The following is a 25,850-nucleotide window of genomic DNA, read 5'->3' on the forward strand; positions in this document are numbered from 1 at the left end:
GTTAGACCACGGGAGGAGTCATCTAATCTATCTGCCCACCCGTCCCTAAGCAACCCTGATGACCTGGGCATTTATCTTGTTGTGGTTGTTCTTGGAGGGGGATAATTGAACCTGATGTAGCCAGTTTGAAACACCTGGCTTGTAGCCTCATTAAAGAGCACCGCTGCAGCACTCAACACCTTCACAGTAGTTTTAAGTCTTCAGAGTTGTTTTCTCTTCCCTACACCAGTGTGGTGTAGTGGTTAAGAGCGGTAGACTCATAATCTGGTGAACCAGGTTCGCATCCCCGCTCCTCCACATGCAGCTGCTGGGTGACCTTGGGCCAGTCACACTTCTCTGAAGTCTCTCAGCCCCACTCACCTCACAGAGTGTTTGTTGTGGGGGAGGAAGGGAAAGGAGAATGTGAGCCGCTTTGAGACTCCTTCGGGTAGTGATAAAGCAGGATATCAAATCCAAACTCTTCTTCTTCTTCCCCTGCTCTGTTTGCTGTTCATTTGTTTTGGAAGGCATAGAGGTTGCAGTATTTGGTCTGATGGGTGATTGGGCTTGGGGTATTACAAGCAGAGCAAAGTGACCAGAGCAATGAAGCTGAGTAGTAAAAAAACCAAGAAGTACACACAGAACTCGGGTTGAGTGCAATTTCTGTCTCTTGCAGGTCTTCTGAGGAAGATGCACTGAATGGTAAGCTGCTGATAACTTCGGTGTTGCCATAAATTTAACATGTTGTGGGAAACTATTTAATGCATGGTTGCAAAAGATGATGTTGGTGGAGGTTTGTTATGGATTTTAGTGCCAACAACCCTTATTTATGGTTGTAATCATTACATGACTGATTTAGGGAAACCCCTTTGGTGCTTGTGCCCTTCTCCAGTCTTTGAGCATCACATCATCACTTTCCTCATCTAAAATACCCCTTGGTGGGAAGAATCACCATAAATGATCAAGGTCTTGCCTGTGAGCCTAGAGTACTTTTTGTTCTTTGTCATTACCCTTTTAAAAAAACAAAACAGGATGCATTAAATCATGAGTTTATGTAAAAACTCATTTCCTTTTTTTCCAAAGGAATTGCCTCTCCTTTTAAACCCATCATGGATACCACCTACTACTATTCAGGTAAGTATCCAAAACTAGGTCGCAAAATAATAAAAAGTAGCAGCGTCATCTTCTTCAATTAATTTCTCTGTCTTTACAGCTGTTGAAAGAAATAATTTGATGAGGTTATCGCAAAGCATACCGTTCACTCCTGTACCTCCAAGAGGTAGGAAAACTTATTGTAGCCTCTGGAATGATTTTCAGATTTTAATAATATTATTCCTTATTCGTCAAGCTTAGGCAATAGTTCACCATCAAAATTCTGGGAATAGATTGGGGAAACGTATATTGAAGCTGACTCTTAAAAAGCTCGAGTTCCAAGGCTTTGTTGCTAGTTTTTAGCAGTAGTAGTAAATGGAGAAAGGTCTCCAATCAACACAGAGGATTCTATTGTATCAAAAGCTTAATAATTGGTTAGATAATTGATTATGCAAAAGTCTGGCTATATCTTCTCTCCATCGTCCGAAAAAGGTGTTCACCAGTACAGTATAAATAGACATTAAGTCAACATTACCCCAGGCTTAACGGCATTTCACTTCTTTGTGCTGTGACGTTACAGGCGAACCAGTTACTGTGTATCGTCTTGAAGAAAGCTCTCCCAACATCTTGAACAACAGCATGTCTTCCTGGTCTCAGTTGGGTCTCTGTGCCAAAATAGAATTCCTAAGCAAGGAGGAGATGGGAGGAGGCTTGCGACGAGCCCTCAAGGTGGCCTGCACCTGGTCCGAGTATGATATTCTGAAATCAGGCCACCTTTATATCATCAAATCTTTTCTTCCGGAAGTTGTCAATACTTGGTCAAGCATTTACAAAGAAGACACAGTGTTACATCTCTGTTTAAGAGTAAGTTGTTGTTCTTGCTCATATAGTACATATCCACCAGATGCTTAAACATGTTTAGCAGTTGGATACTGTTGGGACAAACAAGATATATCCCTTCTCTCTTTCACTGTCCTCCATTGACAGCACTGCCATCTACCGTCTTGCCCAACTTTTGGTCATTGGCTTTCTTTTTTACTCCTCACTCCATCTCTCTTACTCTGCATATTCAGTTCATTGCCAGTTATGTTGCTTCTCCCTTTAAAAATTTAGAAAAATGCATTGGTCACATCAGCAAAACTTCTGGTCATCTGTCACTTTGACTGCTACAACATTCTGCTCTCTAGTTTTACATTCACACCTTCATCACCTCACTTCTTCCCAGCACTCTGCTGCCAAAACCATCCATCTTTTTATCACTCCTAACCATATGGCACCCTTCATTAAATCCTTACGCTCATCCATAGCCTTGTCACCTCATCTCTTGCTTTTATATTCTAACGCATTCCTGCATATGGCCTTCACTGTCCAAAGGTTGCTGTCCAAAGATTTCCTGCTCACTCCAACAGGTTTGTCCTTTATCCCAGTCTGCCCCTTATACATGGGGCTGCATCCCAGAATACTTCCATGATACCACCTCTCTTACTTCTTTCAAAACCCTCCTCCAAATTCACATTTTTCTGTTACGTCTTTGACACTGTCCCTAGTCTCTATATCCCTATGTCACTAAGCCTAACTATGAGTAATTGCAAAAATTACATTTGCTTCACTGTTTTCTCTGCTTCCGTTTGCCTCCCTCTTTCTCCTTTGTGTTGATTTCTAAATTGTAAGGGACCTGTGCTCTCATTCTTTGAAAAGCACTGTGTACTTTCATCGTACTGTATAAAACAATAATGGACCACAAAGGTAGGAATTTTCTGCCTATTGTCTTCACTACTTCGTATGAATATAACAACACAAAAATGTATCGTATTTTTCTGTGTATAAGACTAGGTTTCCCCCCTTAAAAATCATGTCAAAAATTTGAGGGGGTGGGTGTCTTATACACGGATAGTAAAATAACCAATTTCTTTCTTAAATTGGAGTCCCTCAAAATAGGGGGCGTCTTATACATGGGGGTGTCTTACAGACTGAAAAATACGGAAATTAGAAGAAAAAAATTGTAATACAGTTCCTTGTGTTTCTTCTCCATGCTAGAGGTTTATCTTGAGTAAAGTCTTTGGTGTGTGTGTTTTTTAAATCCATAGGAAATTCAGCAACAGAGGGCTGCTCAGAAACTCACGTTTGCATTCAATCAGATGAAGCCAAAATCTATTCCCTATTCTCCAAGGTAGGCATTATTACATCTTCAAATGTAACGTGAAATAATGGAACAAAAAGGAATTTCCACACCAGAGTGCGAGGCTAATGAATCAGTTGTTCACACAGTGCTCTCATTCCTATGTGTTTTCTTACAAGGTTCTTGGAAGCGTTCCTCTTATATTGTCACTCAGCTGGCCAGTGGTTTGCCGTTGAGGAGTGCATGACAGGAGAATTCAGAAAGTACAACAACAACAATGGGGATGAAATAATTCCAACCAACATGCTAGAGGAAGTCATGTTAGCCTTCAGCCACTGGACATACGAATATACTCGAGGAGAGCTGTTGGTCCTTGACCTGCAAGGTAAATGGATGTGTGTGTGGATGTCACACAGAGGTGTATGCTGTAGTAATTGCACCAGAAGCTTGTGACTTGCACAGTATGGATCATCATCAAATTTCATTGTTGCCACAAGAAAAGACATTCATAATGGCATGTCTCTCTTCAGTCTCCTGTAACCAACTCCACTTACCATTTTCTCCCCTGCATTTAAAATACCTTCTTCTTGGGGTGGGGGTGGGGATTCTGCAAACAGTATGTTGATGATGATGATGATGATGATGATGATATATTATTCATTTACTCACTCACTCACTCACTCACTCACTCACCTTTCATCCTAAAGCCCCAGGATAGGTTACAGCACTTTAAAATACAACATTAAAAGCAGATTAAAACAAATTACAATCACAGAAGTAGGATGAGTACTAAAACCACACATCTCAGATGTAAAAGGCCGGGGTAAAGAGGTATGTCTTCAGTATTCACCAAAAACTGTACAGTGAAGTTACAGACATAGCTCTGTAGGGAGGGACTTAGGGACTGCCACAAAGAATGCCATCTCCTGGATCACCCCCCCTCAGACGGTCACCTGTGCTGTTTTTAAGATGCAAGAGGGTCTGTTGGGATGGATGCAGTCTTTCAGATACAGGCATCCCCCTACTTAACGCACAATCGATTTGCATGTGACTGTGTATACATGCAGCGTTTGGAAATAGATAGATAGATAGATTCAGACCAGGAAATGTTGGGAGAGAGGTGGCAAGTTCTTGTGACTCGTGAGGAGACCCTTCCCGGAGCCTGAAGAGGACTTCAGTGAGGGAGGAGGAAGCCCCCAAAAGACTAGAGGTTCAGCGATGCTTTGTTTAGGCTGCTCAGCCTCCCCGCCTAACAGCTGATGCATGCAATCGCACAGCAGCAGCAGCAGCAGCAGCTGCGTTTCTGCACATCATCCATCTCCAGAACTTTGAAGTTGAAGAGAGAGTTGTCTGGAGAGAGAGCGGGACAGCAGGGGAAAATGGCTTTTTAGAGGGTGCTCCCCACTTACACATTTTTTACTTATGGACGGGGGGCAGGGTGCAAAATGTAACCCGCACGTAAGTAGGGGGGCATCTGTATTTCAGCTGTTCAAATTGTTCATCTGCTCTAATTTCTCTTTTTATGTTAAAATTACTCTTGTTCTACTTGTTCTACTTGTGTTACTTGCGCTACTTATCTAACTTCCTTTGCTTCTTGTGAAGGTGTTGGAGAAAATTTGACAGATCCTTCTGTGATAAAAGCTGAAGAAAAAAGGTAAGCAGTACAAAATTGCTTTTTCTTATGGCATTGGCGCAGGAAGGAGGGGGCCACATGTGGCAAGATTGGAGGGCTGCCCTTCTGCTTTAGGTGTACCAATTAACCCAAGGACAGATTTATGATGAAACTTTAAGTTGGCTTACGGCTGTGATTTTTAAGGACACCATCAGCAGCAAACTTTCTGCTGGGAATTGCCAGTGTGATACTATGGGAGAGCATTCCTATCTTACCTGCATAATTTCTCTCCCATCACCAACACAAAGGATTGTATTCAGTGCTAGTCCTATTCAGAATAGAACCATTGAAATGAATGAACCTAAGGTTTCCAATGTTCACCAATGTCAGTGTGAGTAGGACCAACAATGGATACAACCCAAAACCTCTCCCGTATCTAGCCAGGGGGTGAAGACCACACACACAAAAAACCATGTTTGGCTGTAGGCATTTTTTAATGTGCGCTTTCTTTTAAAGGTCAAGCGATATGGTATTTGGTCCTGCAAATCTGGGAGAAGATGCCATCAAAAATTTCAGAGCTAAGCACCACTGCAACTCATGCTGCAGGAAACTTAAGCTTCCAGGTAAATAGCAGCCCCCGATTTATGAAAGAGAACTTCTCTCTTGTAGCTTCTGCCTATGATAAATTGAATTTTACATTGATATGGGGGTAAGGCATTCTCTCCACATAAAATGGATGGATTGCTGGAACCATGCTGAGCTTCATTGATCAGTTGGACCTCACTGGATTGCTCTTGAAACCTCATGAGGAAACACTTATTTTTCTCTCCCAAAAGAAAATCTGCCCCTAAAACTAATTCTTTCACCTTTTCAGTGGGCCTGAACTCAATACCTATAACAAATGCCCCAAATATATTGTTGCAAGGAAGAGAAAAGATGGCTTTATTGACCCTTTTGGGGGGGAGGAACCCCTTCTGCCCTGTCAGCTAGAAGCCTCTGTAGGCATCTCAGTGGCTTTTATTAATTCTGTGAATGATCAATTCCACGAACCCAATTTCCTTTCCATGGATCTGATGAGCCCTAAAAAACTGTGGTAGGTAGTCAGGCACAAATTATCCTGAAATTACCAACCTAGGCCTAAAGTCACTTGATAGATTGAGATCATATGCAAGTTGTGCCACACCACAGGCCGTAGTGCAGGCTGAACCAGAGCAGAGCAATTTATAATTCAAATATTTATTTTCTTGAAAAAGTTTTGGTGCTTGGCAAAGTGACTAATAGGGGTCTTTTGAAGAAAGAGAGGAACAAACCACACACCAGCAAGGGCTTCTTTTCCGCCACTATATTATTATTATACATATTTATTAAGAGGGATTGCCTTGGAAGTGTGTTTAGAAAGGGACCATTCTTCTCCCCTTTTTCTTTCAGCAATGCTGAAGCCTATACACTCTACTAGAGCAACATTTCCCCTACCTGGTGCCCCCCTGTTCCATTGGGCTGCAGTTCTCATCAGTCCCAATCAGCGTATCTGTGTTGGCCAGGACGGATGGGAATTGGAGTCTGAAACATTTGGAGAACACCAGATTGGGAAAGCTGCTGTAGACACTTGACCTTCTCTACAGCCTGGATAGCTCAGCTGGTCAGAGATGGTGTTGATAAGGCCAAAGTTGCAGCTTTGATGCCTGTATGGGACAGCTGCAAATTCCTGCATTGCAGGGGGATGGAGTAGATGATGAATATAACAACACAAAAATGTCCTTTCCAACTTTACAGTTCTATGATTGTGCCGGTTGGGGAATCTGACTGTGGCCCAGGCAGGCACAAGATGGCCGGCATCATAAGGGCAAGGCTGTCTGTGAGACACCCTACCTGCACATCCTTTGATATCAGACACCTTGCCTCTACCACCCAATAATGCCCACTGGACAACTGTGGGACAGTCTTCAAAGCTCAGAGTTCTGCACTGGGAAGAACCTTGCCTGCATAGCTCTGGCAGGACATTAATTCGCCTTCTCTCCTTATTTTAGAGAGCAGCTCTAATTTGAATCAGAAGTAAGGCTGCTAATTTGCACATTCTCTCTCCCTCTCCCTCTCCCCCTCTTCAACCCAACTGTATCTGTGGGATTTCGGGTGATTGTTGTTTCCTCGTAGACTTGAAGAGAAACGACTACACACCCGATAAAATCCTACTGCCTCAAGACGATTCTCCAGAACTGACCATTCGGCCTGGGAGCTGCACCAAAGAATCGGACTCTGCCAGTTCCAGTCACCTCATGCTGTAAAGATACGCACAGCTCTCTGGCTCTAACCAAACCCTCGCAGAAGTCACGGGGTTCGCTTGCCCTTCATCAAAACAAAGGCCGCATGAAAAAGGACCAAACTGTTTTGATGGCTCTGGTACAGTTAACTGTCCACCGTTGAGTGGCCTAGCATAATGTGGGAATCACCTCTGAAGGAGTAGCTGGCAGCTGCTGTTCTTTTTTTTTTTAAAAAAAAAGGTTGAATGAAATTAAGTATTTATGAAATAGCTTTTTAAAGAGGCGTTTTAGCAGAAGGATAACTTAACATTTTACCTTGGTCCATGAGAAGGGGCCTTTCCTCCCCTTCATCCTGTAGTGCAATATGCCCTTGACCAAATGATGTTTTTTCTTTTTGTGCTGATGGTTTTTAAGGCAGATGGTTTTGGGGGCTTTGTGGCAGCTGGTTTCTGTCATCTGGCTAGAGAAACGGGAGGGAGCACCCCCACCACCACCTTCCCACAGACACCGAAGGATTCTTTTGACACTTCTCAGGGTGTCTCAGATAATTGCTCTCTCTGCTCAGTGCCATGTATGTTTTATGTGGCTCAATGGAACAAGGCTGCTCCTAAGGATCTGTCCATATTTCGTTAACGCCAGTAAGCTGAGCTGCAGGGAGCAGGAACGCCTGGTTCCAAACAAGAAGTGATGTCTTGTCTCCTGCATCAGGATTCATCCTCAAGTGTGGAGCCAGGTCTCTCGGGATGGATTGCGCATAGTGAAATCCCTCCCCCTCCTGTGTCGTTGTTTTTGGTTTTTTTTTTAACGATACATTTCAGTTTTATCTAATCACTGTCCAATAGTAGTAAAGTCGCAAGACAAGTCTGATCACATTTGTATAACAGAGCAAAACAGCTGGTCTTGGGTAAGACGCTGCCTTGTAAAATGAGCAGGTGCGTTAGGGAAGTTGCTATTACTTGTTACATATAATGGCCGCTTCAGAAGTGTTGCCTTCCAAAGATCTCCTAAAACCAGTAAAAGAAACCTGAATGTATGTGTCAACTTTTGGGGGCCTCTTCCGATGTTATCACAGCAGTGTTGGAGCTGCTGCAAGTCTGGTACCTTCTCACGCCATTTGGGTAACTTTGGAAGCCCTGGGCCATGGGGCAAGAGTCCTGGTTGGGGCTGCTCGTCTTGCCAGCACTGCCTCGGTTTCCGGCGGGAGCAACGGGGCGTAGAAGTGAGCTGCAGAGTGGACTTGTCCCCTGGGACCAGTGCTTTCCAACCTCAGCTTTTGCGGTGCTGTAAGGACCAGGCCTGTTGTGGGCTCCACACCACCGCAGGGACGTAAGGAGCAGCCCCTTAGTTGTATTTAATATTGTGTGAAGACACCTTTTAATGTAATATTATATATGGTACTTATTTAAAAGAAACGGAACTAGGATGAATTTACATTATGTAATGTGTGGGAGATTGCAATGCAAACTTTATGCCAATAAAATGTCATTTTCCTGTCCCAAATTTGTTGAATATTCAACAAGAAGAACCTGTTGTCCAACTGAATTTTCATGCTGCAACTTTTGTTTGTTTGTTACATAGGTACTAATTGTAAATTTTAATTGAACGGCATCATAACGCCCAGTAATTATTCTTTTTTAAAATTCTGTAGTGTATCTTATAGATACAGACATTAAGGCACGAACACAATAGCTGTTTAAATGGTGGTTTATGTTGCTGGGGGAGGAAAGGTATAGCATATTAAAGATAAAAAACTGTATACATTTTGTATATCAATAAATCTTTAAACAATCCCAAATAAATTTATTCTTGTTTAGACTGGTGAGCTTCTACCTTTATTTGATTTGATTGATCCGGGGAGGGAGGGTCAGAGGGAGGAAAGGAACAGGTAAAAACTAATCTGTTGATTTGAGAATAATTTGGACTGCAAGAATGGCCCACCAATAGAAGTATATTTTAGTAAGTAACGTGCAAGTAGTGTGACTAGCCAGCTGGGGCTACTTTGAGAATCAGGTGGAGGTCAGTGAGTCATCAAGTCTTATTACTACTGTGTACCTTTTCTTAGACAGCAAAATGACTTGGGTTAGCCTCACAGATGTACCAGAAGCTCAACCTATCTTCCAGGCTTCCGAAGCATTGAACTATAGACAAGCTGGAATGTGTGCAGAGGAGGACAACCAAGATGATCAAGGATCTGGAAACCAAGCTGTATGACGAATTGTTGAAGGAATTTGCTATGTTTAGCCTGGGAAAGTGGAGACTGAGAGGAGATAGGATCGCTATCTTCAAATACAGTGGTGCCTCGCAAGACAAAATTAATCCGTTCCGCGAGTCTCTTCGTCTTGCGGTTTTTTTGTCTTGTGAAGCACGGCTATTAGCGGCTTAGCGGCTTTAAGAAAGAGGAAACAAACTCGCAAGAACTCGCAAGACGTTTCGTCTTGCGAAGCAAGCCCATAGGGAAATTCGTCTTGCGGAACGACTCAAAAAACAGAAAACTCTTTCGTCTTGCGCATTTTTCGTCTTGCGCGGCACCACTGTATCTCAAGGGCTGTCACATGGAAGAGGGAACAAACTTGTTTTCTCTTGCTCTGGAGGGTGGGCTCAAACCAATGGATTCAAGTTACAAGAAAGGAGATTCTGAAACATCAGGAAGAACGTTCTGACAGTAAGAGCTGTTTGACAGTGGAACGGTCTCCCTCGGGAGGTTGTGGACTCTCCTTCCTTGGAGGTTTATAAGCAGAGGTTGGATGGCCACCTGTCATGGATGCTTTAACTGAGATTCCTGCATTGCAGGGGGTTGGGACTTGGTGAGCCTCGGGGTCCCAACTACGTTTCTATGATAATGTAACCAATACTCTACCAAAATAATCTTCTCTTCGAAGCACCTTCAGTGCACTCTGGAATTTATGACCTGGGAGGAGACCTTGCCAGATATTGGTGCTGTTCTTTTTTGCTATCATTTATTATTGTGATTCTTTTAACTTTCTTTCATGGACTTCTTTTCAAAGACACAATATCTTTCTGCCTATATTTTTGTCATCTCCTGTGTTCTTGGGCTTAGCCAACTGCTTGATCTGCAGCGGAGCTTAATCCTAAATGAGCATATGGTTGCAATTCCATTCACAACTACTATGGTTTAGCCAAAGAAGACTATGCCTACAAAAAAGATAGAAAGGATATGGCGTAGATGTCATTTTGTTTTATTGTAATTTTGATGGAAATACACCAGTTCTACATTCCCATAAATGTTATCTCAGCCTATTCTTTTCTTGCTTTTCCTCCCCGTTTCAATTTTTAAAGAGACCCCTCTCTTTTGAGCATCAAAACTCTGGATCTCCTCAACTGTAATACTTCTGTTTCTCTATTGCAAGCTTCCTCAACTTTGGCCCTCTAGATGTTTTGAACTACAATTCCCATCATCCCTGACCACTGGTCCTGCTAGCTAGGGATTATAGGAGTTGTAGGCCAAAAACATCTGGAGGGCCAAGGTTGAGGAAGTCTGCTTTATTGTTTGTTTTCCATTCCAGATTAGTTTCTCTTCCAGCATATAATAAAGAGGTAAACGTTTAAACTAGTGAGGGGCCTGGTTTGCAGCCCCTCACCCCGATTTTGGACTCCCAACTTCCATCAACATCTGCCAACCTAGCCAATGGCCAGGAGTGATTTGTAGTATTCAGTCAAGCAACAAAGCAGACAGACTGAGCTTGGGTGTGACAAATTTCACCAGATGATTTAGAGTTTTCAACTTTAAACCGGTTCTTGTCCTTGTGTCTTCCTTTAACATCTGCAAATATTACCTATTGGATCTCTTTGTAGGGTGGGAATAATGAGTTCAAGGGTATATAGTTTTTGTTTGCCTGTTTTTAACCTGCTCCTCTGCCTTTAACAGCCTTCAGATTTGCTCCTGCTGATCTCCATACTGCACCTGATAATTGTTGATCAATCTGCTCTTAAAGGCACAGGAAAAAGGTAGGCTGTTAATTGTCTGGTCAGTTGGAAAAACCTGTTTTTGCTCATCAAGGAACTTGGGAGAGTGGCTTGCAGGTATCTCTTGAGGTCTGTTAGATGCCTGCATTCCTGCATAAAAGTGAATTCAAGGAAGAAATAACTGTCTAGGAAGAGAGCTTACACCAAGCCAGGAATCTAGACCAGGGTGGATATAATTTCAATCAAATGAATTTAAATCACTAGTAAGTAAGACTTGATTTCAATCAATTTTTTAACAGAAAGACTCATTCTTGCTGGTATAATCTTAATATTTACAACCAGATGCAGATTTCATTTTTGGAATAATAAATTTTCAGAGTAGTTTTTACAGTTGTATTAAAAATTACTGATTTGGTTATACTGTTAGAAATACATAGATAATTATGAAATTATTGTGAGGTTTAATAAGTTAACTGTTTATATTTGGAGGACGTTTCTGCTGCACTTTATTAGAAGTAGAGAAACAATAATTTCCTTAACAATTTAAACAATTTATTTAACTAAAACAACAACATTATAGCATATGTATCCATGCTTGTTAACTGGTGTGGTTAAACATTAAAAAAATAAAAAAATTCCTTCCTGTAGCACCTTAAAGACCAACTAAGTTAGTTCTTGGTATAAGCTTTCGTGTGCATGCACACTTCTTCAGATACCATGCACACGAAAGCTTATACCAAGAACTAACTTAGTTGGTCTTTAAGGTGCTACAGGAAGGAATTTTTTTATTTTGACTATGGCAGACCAACACGGCTACCTATCTGTAATTAAAAAAATAAGAAGCTTAGACTGAATTTTAGCGCACATGAAAAACTTAAAAACAAATCCTTATTTCCTGTTGGATAGCCTTTGGACTATAATGTAACTTAAATAGAAAACTATCTTTAGAAAGACTCTTCCTCCAAAAGCATTTTATTTTAAAAATCCAATTTAAATTAAAAAAAATTAAATTTTAAAAATCTGATATATATTTTTTAAATCATTGATTTTTATCCACCCTGAGCTAAACCCAACTTGGCTATGGGAGAGGTTGGCTGTGGCCCTGTGCTGTCCAACCTGAGCATCATGAGGAATTAGAAGGATCTCACAACCCCAAACAACTTCATTAATAAAATCTGTTGCCCAGGCATCCTGCAGGAGCTGGCTCATCCTTGGAAGGCAACTGACTAGAGTCCTCTCTGAAGAAGTTGATGGTTCTAGAACCGCTTGGCCCTTCTATCTTGTTAGGAAACTCCCCAACACCATCCCCTAGCAACAAGGGAGCGTGCATTTATGATGCTGGAAGAATCCGTTTTGGAACACTGGGGAGCAGTGCAAAGAGTCATCAGGATAAGCCCATGTATTTTGGGTCCTCTGAACAGGCGTAAGATGAAGCAAGGTGATTGCACAAGGAAGCAGACCATCCAAGTGTCAAAATGAAAAAGGGGTGGTGAAGGGGCCACCAACCCAACTCCATTGAGAGCACCGCTTGGTCTTCTTGCAAGCCTGCAAATGGCTTCTAGGTCAACAAAGATGCCTGACAACTTCAATATATACCATCTACTGTGAGTTTCTGTTTTATACGAACCAATTGCTAATTAATTACCATCTAGTGACTGGGGAGAAATCCCTGCATTTTCTCCGTTCCTTGGAGAACTGAGTGTTGCGACCAGCAAATAAGCATGAAGGCAGGAAAATTGTTTCCCTATTTCTTATCTAGAAAGTTTGCTTGGACATGAAATATTTACTCATGGTGCTGGAAAGACTCTAGAATTGACCTTTGGGATGTGGACCAAGCCTATTTCCAACTAATTTCCCCACCCAGTGCTTTGCTGGTTGAACAGTCCGTCAAAAATGAGCATCGTCTGTGAAGATCATGTTCTTGTGTTTTGCTGGGCTACTCAGGGATATCCTGACAACTGACACCATTCCAGAGGGTGTACAATCTGACCAAACAGTTGTTGTTGTTGTTGTTTAGTCGTTTAGTTGTGTCCGACTCTTCGTGACCCCATGGACCAGAGCACGCCAGGCCCTCCTGTCTTCCACTGCCTCCTGCAGTTTGGTCAAACTCCTGCTGGTAGCTTTGAGAACGCTATCCAACCATCTCGTCCTCTGCTGTCCCCCTCTCCTTGTCCCCTCCATCTTTCCCAACATCAGGGTCTTTTCCAGGGAGTCATCTCTTCTCATGAGGTGGCCAAAGTATTGGAGCCTCAGTTTCATGATCTGTCCTTCCAGTGAGCACTCAGGGCTGATTTCCTTCAGAATGGGTAGGTTTGATCTTCTTGCAGTCTATGGGACTCTCAAGAGTCTCCTCCAGCACCATAATTCAAAAGCATCAATTCTTCGGCGATCAGCCTTCTTGATGGTCCAGCTCTCACTTCCATACATCACTACTGGGAAAACCATAGCCTTAACTATACGGACCTTTGTCGGCAAGGTGATGTCTCTGCTTTTTAAGATGCTGTCTATGTTTGTCATAGCTTTTCTCCCAAAAGCAGTCGTCTTTTAATTTTGTGACTGCTGTCACCATCTGCAGTGATCATGGAGCCCAAGAAAGTAAAATCTTTCACTGCCTCCATTTCTTCCCCTTCTATTTGCCAGGAGGTGATGGGACCAGTGGCCATGATCTTCGTTTTTTTGATGTTGAGCTTCAAACTACATTTTACCCTCCAGCCTTTCGCATGATGAATTCTGCATACAGTGGTACCTCGGGTTAGATACGCTTCAGGTTACATACGCTTCAGGTTACAGACTCTGCTAATCCAGAAATAGTGCTTCAGGTTAAGAACTTTGCTTCAGGATGAGAAAAGAAATCGTGCTCCAGCGGTGCAGCAGTAGTAGGAGGCCCCATTAGCTAAAGTGGTGCTTCATGTTAAGAACAGTTTCAGGTTAAGAACAGACCTCTGGAATGAATTAAGTACAGTGGTGCCTCGCAAGACGAAATTAATTCGTTCCGCAAGTCTCTTCGTCTTGCGGTTTTTTCGTCTTGCGATGCACGGTTTCCCATAGGAATGCATTGAAAATCAATTAATGTGTTCCTAGGGAAACCGCCTTCAGGACCTCTTCTGAAGGCTGGGGGGGGAGGGCTTTTCTTCCCACCCCCAGCATTTTTAAAAAAACCGGGACAGCGGAGGACTTCTCCGCTGTCCGGGGCGATTTAAAAGCCCCTGGGAAGGCAGGCAGGGGGGACAAAGACTTTTGCCCCCCGCCCGCCTTCAGAAGGTGTTCCCACCCCCCCACCCCGCTTCGGAGCACCGTTCTGAAGCGGGGTGGCTGGGGCGGGTGTTCCCGCCCCCCCGCCCGGCTTCGCAGCAGCGCTACGAAGCCCGGCGGTGGGGCAGGTGTTCCCACCCCCCCACCCCGCTTCGGAGCAGCGTTCCGAAGCGGGGTGGCTGGGGCAGGTGTTCCCGCCCCCCCCGCCCGGCTTCGCAGCAGCGCTACGAAGCCCGGCGGTGGGGCAGGTGTTCCCGCCCCCCCCACCCCGCTTCGGAGCACCGTTCTGAAGCGGGGTGGCTGGGGCAGGTGTTCCTGCCCCCCGCCCGGCTTCGCAGCAGCGCTACGAAGCCCGGCGGTGGGGCAGGTGTTCCCGCCCCCCCACCCCGCTTCGGAGCACCGTTCTGAAGCGGGGTGGCTGGGGCAGGTGTCCCCGCCCCCCGCCCGGCTTCGCAGCAGCGCTACGAAGCCCGGCGGTGGGGCAGGTGTTCCCGCCCCCCCACCCCGCTTCGGAGCAGTGTTCCGAAGCGGGGTGGCTGGGGCAGGTGTTCCCGCCCCCCCGCCCGGCTTCGCAGCAGCGCTACGAAACCCGGCGGTGGGGCAGGTGTTCCCGCCCCCCCCACCCCGCTTCGGAGCACCGTTCTGAAGCGGGGTGGCTGGGGCAGGTGTTCCTGCCCCCCGCCCGGCTTCGCAGCAGCGCTACGAAGCCCGGCGGTGGGGCAGAACCGATCTCCCCGCAACCGCTTGCTTCAAAAGAGGTCCGGGGGCAGCGGGAAGCCCTTCCCGCTGCCCCCGGACCTCTTTTGAAGCAAGGGGCGGTGGAGAGAAGCGATCTCCCTGCCGCCCCTTGCTTCAAAAGAGAAGACCCGCTGTCCCCGGGGTAAGCTTCGTTTTGCGAAGCAAGCCCATAGGGAAATTCGTCTTGCGAGGCAACTCGAAAACGAAAAAACCTTTCGTTTTGCGAGTTTTTCGTCTCGCGAGGCATTCGTCTTGCGGGGTACCACTGTACTTAACCTGAGGTACCACTGTATAAGTTAAATTAACAGGGAGACAATGTACAGCACAGAGACATAGTCGGGTATATATGGAAAGCAATGTCTGAATGCACTTGATAAATGTAAAGTCTTTGCTTTCGTCGCAATGTGAACGAGACTTGTTTGACTATAGTTTGGCTTTGGGAATACAGCAAGGGTGCCCTTCCCTTGGAGAGTTCGGACGAGGCAATGGACAGATCCGACGACGAGACAAACCCCCAATACCAGGGACTAACTGGTCTACGGAACTTGGGCAACACCTGCTACATGAATGCTGTCATACAGTGCCTCTGCAGTGTTTCCCCACTGGTGGAATATTTCCTCTCTGGAAGGTATACAGCATCACTAAACAAGTAAGTTAATTGCCTTACTCTGCTTAATTTTGGTTGTCCGAAGATCAGAGCCTGGACTGACTCCGGGATTGAAGGGCTTGTTGGCAAGGTCTCCCCGGAGAGCACCCTCCTTTCTGACCCACTTCCACTCTGAGGATTAGGGTGAAGCCCATCGCTACAGCACTTCCTCCTAGAGATGCCTCATTGATTCCTTACTTTATCTCAGTATCGGCCTGGGCGTTTTAGTCAGGGAGGGACAAGAGTATGTCCCCAGCACTGAAGTATTATTGGGGGCCGTCCTGTGGAGGAGCCTTGCCCTTGGAGGATTTCTAGCTTGTTGGAATCCTAAGTCAGGGGTCAGCAAACCTTTTCAGCAGGGGGTTGGTCCACTGTCCCTCAGACCTTGTGGGGGGCCGGACTGTAGGGAAAAAATATGAACAAATTCCTATGCCACACAAATAACCCAGAGATGCTTTTTTTTAAAAAAAGCACACATTCTACTCATGTAAAAACACGCTGATTCCCGGACCATATGCAGACCAGATTTAGAAGGTGATTGGGCTGGATCCGGCCTCCAGGCCTTAGTTTGCCTACCCATGTCCTAAGTCCTCACTGATATACAGAGTGACACCACCCATATAGAGTTTATGTGCGAAAGTATCCGTGCCCCAATGACTCCTCCCATTTCACCGGGTTTCTGTTATGCCTGATAGATCTGCCCTCTCCTCCTAAGAACAAGCGCCCCAGCTCGCCTATTTTGGCTCAGAAGCTTCTACCGTTGGTATAACATAAAACTAGAGTTTGAAGGGACCCCAAGGCTCACCAAGTCCCAACCCCCTGCAATGCAGGAATCTCAGCTAAAGCATCCATGACAGATGGCCATCCACCCTCTGCTTATAAACCTCCAAGGAAGGAGAGTCTGTCTACAACCTCCGACTATAGCTGACTCCTGCCCATTGTGCAGGAAGTCCTGTAAGGGTAAGCCACCAGTAGGGGGAGCCCTGTTGATGTGAACCATTAAAGCCCTAAATGGCCTCAGCCCAGGATACCTGAAGGAGCGTCTCCACCCCCATCGTTCTGCCCGAACACTGAGGTCCAGCTCCGAGGGCCTTCTGGCGGTTTCCTCATTGCGAGAAGTGAGGCTACAGGGAACCAGACAGAGGGGCTTCTCGGTAGTGGCGCCCGCCCTGTGGAACGCCCTCCCATCAGATGTCAAAGAGATAAATAATTACCTGACATTCAGAAGACATCTTAAGGCAGCCCTGTTCAGGGAAGTTTTTAATATGTAACACTGTACTGTTTTTAACACTGATTGGGAGCCGCCCAGAGTGGCTGGGGAAACTCAGCCAGATGGGCGGGGTATAAATAATAAATTATTATTATTATATTATTACTCCTGAGGGAGTCCGTTCCACTTTCAAACAGCTCTTCCTGATGTTTCGTCAGAATCTCCTTTCTTGTAACTTGAATCCATTGGTTCGAATCCCACCCTCCAGAGCAGGAGAAAACAAGCTTGTTCCCTCTTTCATGTGACAGCCCTTGAGATATTTGTGTGGGAATGTTTAGGGATGCAGGGGAGGATATATTGTCTAAGATATCCTATCCCAACTTGTCTTTACAAGTTCAACAAAATCAGCAGAGTTAACATTCCCCCTTTTTTTAAACGTACACACAGCAGATAGCTTCCTCAGACTCGTTAGAGTCTCTGTAAATATTTCCTGGCATTTTCCCCGTTTAATCCCTCCTAAAATAAGACGCTGCACAGTCTTCTGTAAAGTATAAAATGTTGATTCACAAGTAAATCATCTGTTCACACAAAAGGTTCCCAGAAGGCAGACTAAAAAGGTTAGAACATAGTTTCAATGTGGTGACTATCTCCTTATGGGAGAAAGCCCCCCTTTTCTTCTCTTGGCCTGGAGCCAAGGGGGCATCTTAGTAGTCCTGTTGTTAAGATGGCATCAATAGAGGCAAAAGAGACAAGATGGTAGCTTTCTACTTCAGGAGAGGCCACGCCCATCTCAAGTTACACATAGGAAGTTTTGTCTCAGTCCTGGAAAGCAGGAAGTTCTGGCTGGAGGACTGAGACAACCTTCGTGTCTACTCTAGCAATGTTGTGTTTGACTGCACCTGATTCTTACATCCCACAATTTGAAGATAGCTATCCTATCTCCTCTCAGTCTCCTCTTTCACAGGCTAAACATACCAAATTCCTTCAACCATTCCCCAAAAGGCTTGGTTTCCAGACCCTTGATCATCTTGGTTGCCCTCCTCTGCTCACGTTTGTACGCGTAGTGTGTCTCCTCCAAATATCTTTGATACCTCTCTGAAAGTTCATTGATACTTCCATTTGCCCTGCCACTTCCTTCAGGAAAAGCTCCAAGCACATACCCCTCACTTTTATCCAGCAGGCAGATAGATGTACATATGACATTCTGCACCGGAGGCTGTCTCCTTGCTGGTTTTCTACCTGCAAATCTCATTGTAGGTTATGTTTACTTTTCAGCTTGGGCTTCGATAGGTCAAAAAGGGGAGGGGCAGAGCAAAAGGCGGCTTTGCACAGCTTAAAAGCAATAACGAAAAAGACATTTCCTCAATCTAGCAAACAATAGACAGAGGCTGATCATGGGGAGATACTTGGTGGTCGAGACCTCGCAGCCACCCCCTCGTTGGAAATAACTCGCACAAGGACACAGATATTAGGTTTATGTTACTGGGCAAATTTTGGCCACTACTTTATTGAATTACAGAATGTGAGCGGTATTGGCTTAGGCATTGTTTGGACCTGACTATAGCTGACTCCTTCCCATTGTGCAGGAAGTCCTGTAAGGGTAAGCCACCAGTAGGGGGAGCCCTGTCGATGCGAACCAACTCAAGCTCCCCCTGGTGTTCCCATCGGGGTCGTGTCAAGGCCCTAGCCCCCCAGCTGGGCTTCAGACTAGATCAACACCCCTGGATTCCTTTAATGGAATACCCTTAAGCATGGAGGGGCAGGTGATGGCCACACCTCCCTCCCCCACACAAGGTCAAACAATGCCTAACCGCAACCCTAACAAAGTTGTGACGATTGCTACGAGGTAGGCGAAAACCAAGTGGCCAGTGCCCATTTGCCAGGTGGAAAAATTCCTACCAGGCCCCTCAGACAACCAAGGCGACCAACCGAAGTCCATAGCAAGGCCATTGCCTAACCTGCAAAATAGGGAGGGGGGCGGGTGATTGAGGAAGCGAGCCAAAGAGGAAGTCCTCTGACTCACTCCTCCGTTTAAACGGTCCCGGCCACGCCCCCCAGCCAACGGATTGGCTGGCCGAGCTCTGACGTGGCCGGGATCCCCCCAGGCAAAGTCCCCTGCCCCCGGTGGGGAGTAGGTGGCCACATGGTCCACCGCAACTCCTGCCCACTGGGGAAGTGGAGCGGATTTCCCAAAGGCAAAGGCTGCATAGACGTCAAGCTTTACTCAGTGTAGCAAGTGAGGTGTACACGTTTTGCTAAGACGCTTTGAGCCGTTGGGTTGCCCACAGAATTCTAGGAGCCATTGGGGATCGTGCTTTTTCCAGTGTTAACCATGATGGATGATTATCTTGTTCAAAATTATCCTGCACTGCCCTGTTAATCTCTTAAGGGAGGATGGAGAGATAGCGACTGCTTTTGCTTATTTGATGAATGATATGTGGCTGGGGGACTTTGACTGCGTGTCCCCAGAGGTCTTCCGATTGGTCATTGGTGAGCGATACCCAGCTTTCATCAAGAAGACCCAGCAAGACGCCCAGGAGTTTCTGATTTATGTCTTGAATGAGCTGCATGAAGCTCTCAAGAAGGTGAGTCATGGAGTGGGATTCAATTAACCAGCCCCACTAGCACCGAAGCCTGTGCAAGGACTTCCACAAGCCAACTAGGGCTTTCCCCCTTTCCCTCCACCTGCACCCCTTAAAATCGGCTCTGGCGGGTCAGGAAAATCCCCAGAACATCACATGGGGGAAAGGAGATTGTTCCACCTGGCAATGCGAAAAGCTTGCACCGACAGAACGATTGCCAGAGTGCTACGTTGAATTCCTCTCTGTCTTTATAACTTTCCACTCTAGCTGTCCACCGAATTCTCATCTTTTGCAACACCTTGTGGCAATGAGTTCCACAGTCAGATTAAGACGGTGGGAATAGTATTTTTTATTTCAGCAGTTTGTCTTGTTCTTCCTTTAGAGCTGGTTCACAAATGCTGCTCTGTGTGTGCTTGTCTGCAAATCACCCCCTCCAATACCATCCTTTTCAAGTGTAACAGCTATGAGACACTAAATGCTCTTAGTCAAGTGTTACGTAAGCGTGTGTGAATGTTTCACTGGGTAAACTATGATCTGGGATGCTTTGGATGAGGTCTGGGGAGCCCTGAGCTTGCGCACTCCTTTCCCCCTCATGCACAATTTCCATATTTACTTCCTGAGTGGGGTGTTTTTTTTGCAACCCAGAGTTTGCCTGTTTCCTCTGATATAGATCAGTGTTTCCCAAACGTTTTTGGGCAACGGCACACCTATTTACTGAAAAAAAATCTCGCGGCACACCACCATTAAAGCCCCGCCCCGTGAAGTCAGCGCGCAGCGTCACGCCGGGAGGGACGCACAAAAGTGAAAGTTTTTTCCCTCCCCCTTGCCGGGGAACCTCCAAGCTTTGGGCAGGCAGGCAGGCAGAGCTGGGAAGGGGGTTTCCAGGGGACACGGCAGCTCCTCGAAAGGCTTCTCTCAGCTGCGCTCAATCCTCCTCGGAGAGGATTTCCCCTCCGGTCCCATGCCTTCGTTTGGGGCATCGCTCCGGCTGCTCCCTCTCCCGCCGCGCAGGAGCGATGCCTCTCTCTGGCTCTCCCTCCGCGCAGGCTGAGGGAGGGAGGGAGGTGCGCGTGTGACCCGTCTCTGCTGGGAGACCAAACCCAGCGAGGCAGAGTCGCGCGGAGGCGCCCAGGCAGCGCTGCCGGCTGCGAGGAGGAGCGCCAGGCAGCAGCAGGAGGCGCGGCCTCTCCTCGCCGCCGCCGCCCCGCCTCTCGCCGCCCGACTTGCCCGCCTCCCTCCAGGCATCTCGCGGCACACGAGGCAACGTCTCACGGCACACTCGTGTGCCGCGGAACACCGGTTGGGAAACACTGATATAGATGAATATGATTATCCACATTCAATCCTTGGATTGCAAGCCTGGTTTGTGGACATAACAATTTTTCAGTTCATTGCACTTTTAATTTGTATACATCTGACTCTCAGATTACACTGGGGTTGCATTTTGGGGATAGTGTGTAAAGCCAAAATTGTGTATAGTCAAAACACATTAGGTTCAGTGATGGGTGGGATTGCCAAATTATTTTTTTCTCCACCCCATTTTTAATTTTTAATTTTTTTTGCCAAGGGCATAAAGCTGAATGCACACAAGTTGAATGCACGTAACTTGCGAGTTAACCCGTACTGCCTATACACACAAGAAACAACAGAAATACAACGAAGATCACACATCTTATAACAATCTGATCCAATATAAGTCATAGTAAAAAAGACTTAAAATAAGCACCTACTATTCAATAAAGCAATAGTCAATAGTTTATTTTATTTATGCCACATTGGCTCTTCACTCATCTTTTACAAATAAATAAAAATAAATAAATTATAATCAATTAAAAAGAGTAGCAAAGTCATAATCTGTCATGAGCCAGGAATTACCGTATTTTTCGCTCTATAACACGCACCCAACCATAACCCGCACGTAGTTTTTAGAGGAGGAAAATCCGTAGGCATGCCACCTGTAGGCATTCCCTCCATAACACGCACAGATGTTTCCCCTTACTTTCTAGGAGGAAAAAAGTGAGTGTTATGGTGCAAAAAATACGGTAAATGTTGGGAGGGGCCACCCCATAGCCCAGGCTCCTATGGCTTCCTTATGTAACGTCAAATAATTTCCTTCCCTTAAAGAGGAAAAACAAGACAGGAATCTATACTCCATTGTTTTGTGATGCAGCCAGAAGCTTAGCAATAAATCATTCCGTTCCAGCTGAGACTTCAATGAGCAAATTTATAGTGGAGACTTTATGCATATAGGAAATGGTAGAGGAGATTGGAGGGAGTAATTACTGGCAGCCAAGCACTTGTTTTTAATGCATATGGGGAAAAATCTGAGCCATCATTAAAAAAAACCTGAAATAAAGGAATGGAGGCCTAGCCCTAAGACTCTGATACGGAATCCGAATGGGATTGTTATGCTTTTAATGGCAATTTCTTGCTGTGACCGAGGAGGATTTTGAAGAAGACTTTTAGTTCCAATAGCAAGCGGGAGGGTGGAAATATCGTCTGTGACACGGCACATCTCTTCTCTTGCAGACAAGTAGGAGAAGAAACCAGGGGACCTCATCGTCTGCTTGGGAATCCAGAAGCTGCGTCGGCGAGTCCTCCATAATCACCCGGCTTTTTGAAGGACATCTCAGTTATGACATCATGTGTTTGGAATGCCAAACGACAACCTACAAAAACGAGATCTTCACCGTATTATCTCTTCCCATCCCTTACGAAACTGAATGCTCGCTAGAGGTATTAGTTTCTCCCTTGCTGAGCAAAGCTGCCCGAGTTTAAGCCCAGCTTAAATTGCTGCTGCAATGTTGATTTTAACCCTCTTTAGGCAACTTGCCTGCAGGGCTGGAAACAGCCAACCCCCACCTGTCAGAATGCAAGCCCATTGCTCCATAGTGTAGTGCAAGCAGAAGGTCCCAGATTTAATCCTAGGTATCTGCAGGTAGGGTTGAAATCCTGGAGAGATGCTGTTGGTTAGTGTAGACCAGGGTTTCCCAGACTTGGGTCTTCAGCTGTTTGGGGACTACAACTCCTATCATCCCTAGCTAGCACGACCAGTGGTCAGGAGTGATGGGAATTGTAGTCCAAAAAAACCAGAGACCTAAGCTTGGGAAACTTTGGTGTAGGCAATGTACCAATTGTCTGACTCAGTACAGTGGACGTTTGGGTTGCAAACGTGATCCATGCTGGAGGTACGTTCACAACCCGCAGCGCCATATCTGTGCAGACGCGGGTTGCAGTTCGGTGCTTCTGCACATGCGCAAAGCACGATTTAGCGCTTCTGCGCATGCACAACCGCCAAAACCCGGAAGTAACCTGTTCCGGTACTTCTGGGTTTTGGGGCGGCCGTAACCCAAAAAAACGCAACCTGAAGCGTCTGTAACCTGAGGTATGACTGTATAAGGCAGTTTCCTATGCATAGCTGTCAACTTGCAGATTTGAAAATAAGGGACCAGCAGCCAAAATAAGGTAGCTGCAGCCTCACCTGTTCCAGGCACTCCAGTCTTCCTGTCCTCCTGCAGTCTGGTCAAACTCATGCTGGTAGCTCAGAGAACACTGTCCAACCAACTTTGTAACCAGAGGTTCAACTGAATAGAATCTGAATCACATGCACCACAAGGCCTATGCAGCCTCAACTTAAGATGGCTCCCCGGCCTGGCTTCGCACTGCAAAGTTTGCAGCAGCACATGCAACAAAATGGCGTCCAGCGTTCAAAAACCCCCTCAGCTTGCATTAACTAGCCACACACAAGGCATGTAAGCTCCACTCCCCAGTCGTTCTTAGACTTCTTATTGGGTGAGCAACACAGCCAAGCAACACAGTTGGAGCCTCCCTCCTCTCTGACTGGCAGGGAGGGAGGGAGAGGAGCTGCTTCCTTTGAAATTTAAGGGACATTTAAGGGACATCCATCAATAAGGGACAGCAGTGGGACATGGCCCTGGAATAAGGGACTGTCCCTTCAAATAAGGGACACTTGACAGCTATGTTCCTATGTGTTCTTCCTATGCGTTCTTACATGGTAAACGGGAACATGACTATGGGTCATGCTTGTCCTGAGATGTTGATCGCAGGTAGAAGGTCTCTCTCACTGCAGTGATGGGTTGTAGTGTTAAATAGCTCTGCAGCTATACAAAGACAAATCTTTGGGTAGCTAACCTTCACAAGTTAGATAATTTGTACGCCTCTCTTCAGCAAGAGTGACTCACAATCAATCCGTTAACACAAGACAGTCCCTGCCTCCTGACCGGCAATCTGAAAAACATGATGCACAAGCGGAAAGGGACAGGGAGGGGACGGTGGGGGAGAAGCAAACTCAGGTACCAAATCTTAAATGGTAGATCTCATAATGACCAGGTGGCATAGGAACAGCTCAGGGCAAGGAGGTGCCTGATCGAGCTTGGCTTGTGATGCAAGTTGGTGGAAGCAACCCAGCTTCCCACCTCCTGATGGAATGGCTGCTGCCAGGTGACAAAGCCTAATGGAGCTAGTCTTTCGGCAGAGCTGATGGAAGGATTCCTGCTTTTCAGCAATTACGGAGCAGTGTCTGCAGGTTAAGTTAGTTATAGTGGTTTGACATGTTGACTAATAATTCCACCTCTTACCCCCCCCAAAATCCCCACTTTTTTGGGGCCCAGGAATGCCTTGAATGCTTCTTTCAGCAAGACATCTTGACTTGGAACAACCAAATTAACTGCTCCTGCTGTGGGATAAAGACAGATGCCGCTGTGAGAGCCAGCATAGCGAAGGCGCCAAAAATAGTTATCTTCCATCTAAAGAGGTACCGTTCTTTTTATTTACAGCATCTCATGTGCTCTCCAAGTGGCTGTGGTGCAGGTCACAAAGAAACAGTTGCTTCAGATGGGAAAGGGGGAATAATTTGCCAAGTAAATTGGGTAAACTATTTGAAAGTGATTTCTGATTATGATCATTTATTTTCAGGTTTGACTGTCAAGGCAGTTATAAAAAGAAACTGAAAACCGACATCTACTATCCGTTAAATAACCTGGATTTGTCCTCTTACATATATCCACTCTTTCGGAAAAACCCAAAATACAGCTTATTTGCTGTGGTGGTAAGTGACATAGAAGACTATTCTAGTGCATATAAGTCTGTTGGTCCAACACACTCCTGAATCACATCGATATACGATATACAATACTGTTGTTGTTGTTTAGTCGTTTAGTCGTGTCCGACTCTTTGTGACCCCATGGACCAGAGCACGCCAGGCCCTCCTGTCTTCCACTGCCTCCCGCAGTTTGGTCAAACTCAAGCTGGTAGCTTCGAGAACACTGTCCAACCATCTCATCCTCTGTCATCCCCTTCTCCTTGTGCCCTCCATCTTCCCCAACATCAGGGTCTTTTCCAGGGAGTCTTCTCTTCTCATGAGGTGGTCAAAGTATTGGAGCCTCAGCTTCAGGATCTGTCCTTCCAGTGAGCACTCAGGGCTGATTTCCTTAAGAATGGATACGTTTGATCTTCTTGCAGTCCATGGGACTCTCAAGAGTCTCCTCCAGCACCATAATTCAAAAGCATCAATACATCGATATACAATATCTTTATTGTCATTGTCCCATGCAGAACAATGAAATTGAAAGCTGGAGAGTGATATGGTAAGAAAAGGTGAGAGGGATAGGAAGATGATGACACTGTCTGGGATACGGGGAGCTTTGGGCTCTTCAAAACACATCTCACGCTCTAGTCTATGATCAGGGAGACTCCGGTCGAAATTGCTACGGGCCTGCTTGCTAAGTGACCATAGTCAGATTACAATTTCTCAATGTGCTGGTTGCAGGGGGAAAGGGGTGGGAGTCATGAAACCATGCCTACCAGGCTTAGCTCCTTGGAATGAATGAACAAAATGCTCTTTTGGTTACCTTTTGATTTATTGCCATTATTGTTGCAGAACCATTTTGGAGATCTGGATGGTGGCCACTACACTGCCTACTGCAAACACCCTCCCACCCAAAGCTGGTACAACTTTGACGACTCTCAGATCAGCGAGATCCCAGACCCTTCTGTGCAAACGTCTGCAGCTTATCTGCTGTTTTACAGCAGTCAAACTTTCTCTGTGCCGGTAAAAAACCAAAATGGCTAGGAAACGCACTGAAAACCATCGCGTACATAGGATGCAGTGGTACTGTTAGTAAACGTTTCCTGACCCGGGCCGGCCAGGTTTCGAGTCATTCTTAAGGAAGAGGAACCACATTTCCTAATGCCTGCGTTCAGGCTGTAACGTGGTATTTAAAAATGGGATTGTGAACAGCTTCTCCCTTCAGCAAAAAGACAGGTGCCAGACGCGGACTCATTTTCAGTAAGCTTTCGGAGAAAGCAACAAACCGCTAGATAAATAAAGTCTTCCTGGGCAGCCAGAGTCTAAAGGAGTGTTGTTTTTTATTCTTATTACAGAATCCAAGATGAAATATACTTTTAAATGGGTTATAT

General features: G+C 45.7%; 2 protein-coding genes across 3 annotated transcripts in view; both read left to right on the forward strand.

Moving 5' to 3' along the window:
- TRPM7 (transient receptor potential cation channel subfamily M member 7) overlaps positions 1-8,875 on the forward strand; it is a 75,234-nt gene extending 66,359 nt beyond the window's left edge. For both annotated transcript variants that reach the window (XM_082198220.1, XM_082198221.1), the window contains exons 32-40: positions 656-681; positions 1,063-1,113; positions 1,193-1,258; positions 1,652-1,935; positions 3,159-3,241; positions 3,370-3,575; positions 4,793-4,844; positions 5,319-5,425; positions 6,954-8,875. In XM_082198220.1, the coding sequence (XP_082054346.1) occupies positions 656-681; positions 1,063-1,113; positions 1,193-1,258; positions 1,652-1,935; positions 3,159-3,241; positions 3,370-3,575; positions 4,793-4,844; positions 5,319-5,425; positions 6,954-7,084 (1,006 nt within the window). In that variant the 3' untranslated portion in view covers positions 7,085-8,875. The remainder of the gene's footprint in view (positions 1-655; positions 682-1,062; positions 1,114-1,192; positions 1,259-1,651; positions 1,936-3,158; positions 3,242-3,369; positions 3,576-4,792; positions 4,845-5,318; positions 5,426-6,953) is intronic.
- A 3,446-nt stretch (positions 8,876-12,321) lies between these two features.
- Positions 12,322-25,786, forward strand: USP50 (ubiquitin specific peptidase 50). The gene is made up of 7 exons (XM_082198746.1): positions 12,322-12,588; positions 15,423-15,623; positions 19,220-19,415; positions 21,942-22,148; positions 24,044-24,186; positions 24,348-24,480; positions 25,312-25,786. The coding sequence occupies exons 1-7, from the start codon at positions 12,536-12,538 to the stop codon at positions 25,501-25,503; spliced, it is 1,125 nt and encodes a 374-aa protein (XP_082054872.1). The 5' UTR covers positions 12,322-12,535; the 3' UTR covers positions 25,504-25,786.
- The last annotated feature ends 64 nt before the right edge of the window (positions 25,787-25,850 follow it).

Source organism: Podarcis vaucheri (genome assembly GCF_965113315.1).
Source record: "Podarcis vaucheri genome assembly, chromosome: 14".
Lineage (NCBI taxonomy): Eukaryota > Metazoa > Chordata > Lepidosauria > Squamata > Lacertidae > Podarcis > Podarcis vaucheri.

Bases quoted from the DNA above. Each gene is read 5' to 3' on its own strand.
- USP50 (XM_082198746.1), top strand. From the start codon at position 12,536: ATGGCTTCTAGGTCAACAAAGATGCCTGACAACTTCAATATATACCAT. The intron at 15,624-19,219 runs GTAAGTTAATTG...TAATCTCTTAAG, and splicing joins TATACAGCATCACTAAACAA to GGAGGATGGAGAGATAGCGA. The intron at 19,416-21,941 runs GTGAGTCATGGA...CTTCTCTTGCAG, and splicing joins TGCATGAAGCTCTCAAGAAG to ACAAGTAGGAGAAGAAACCA.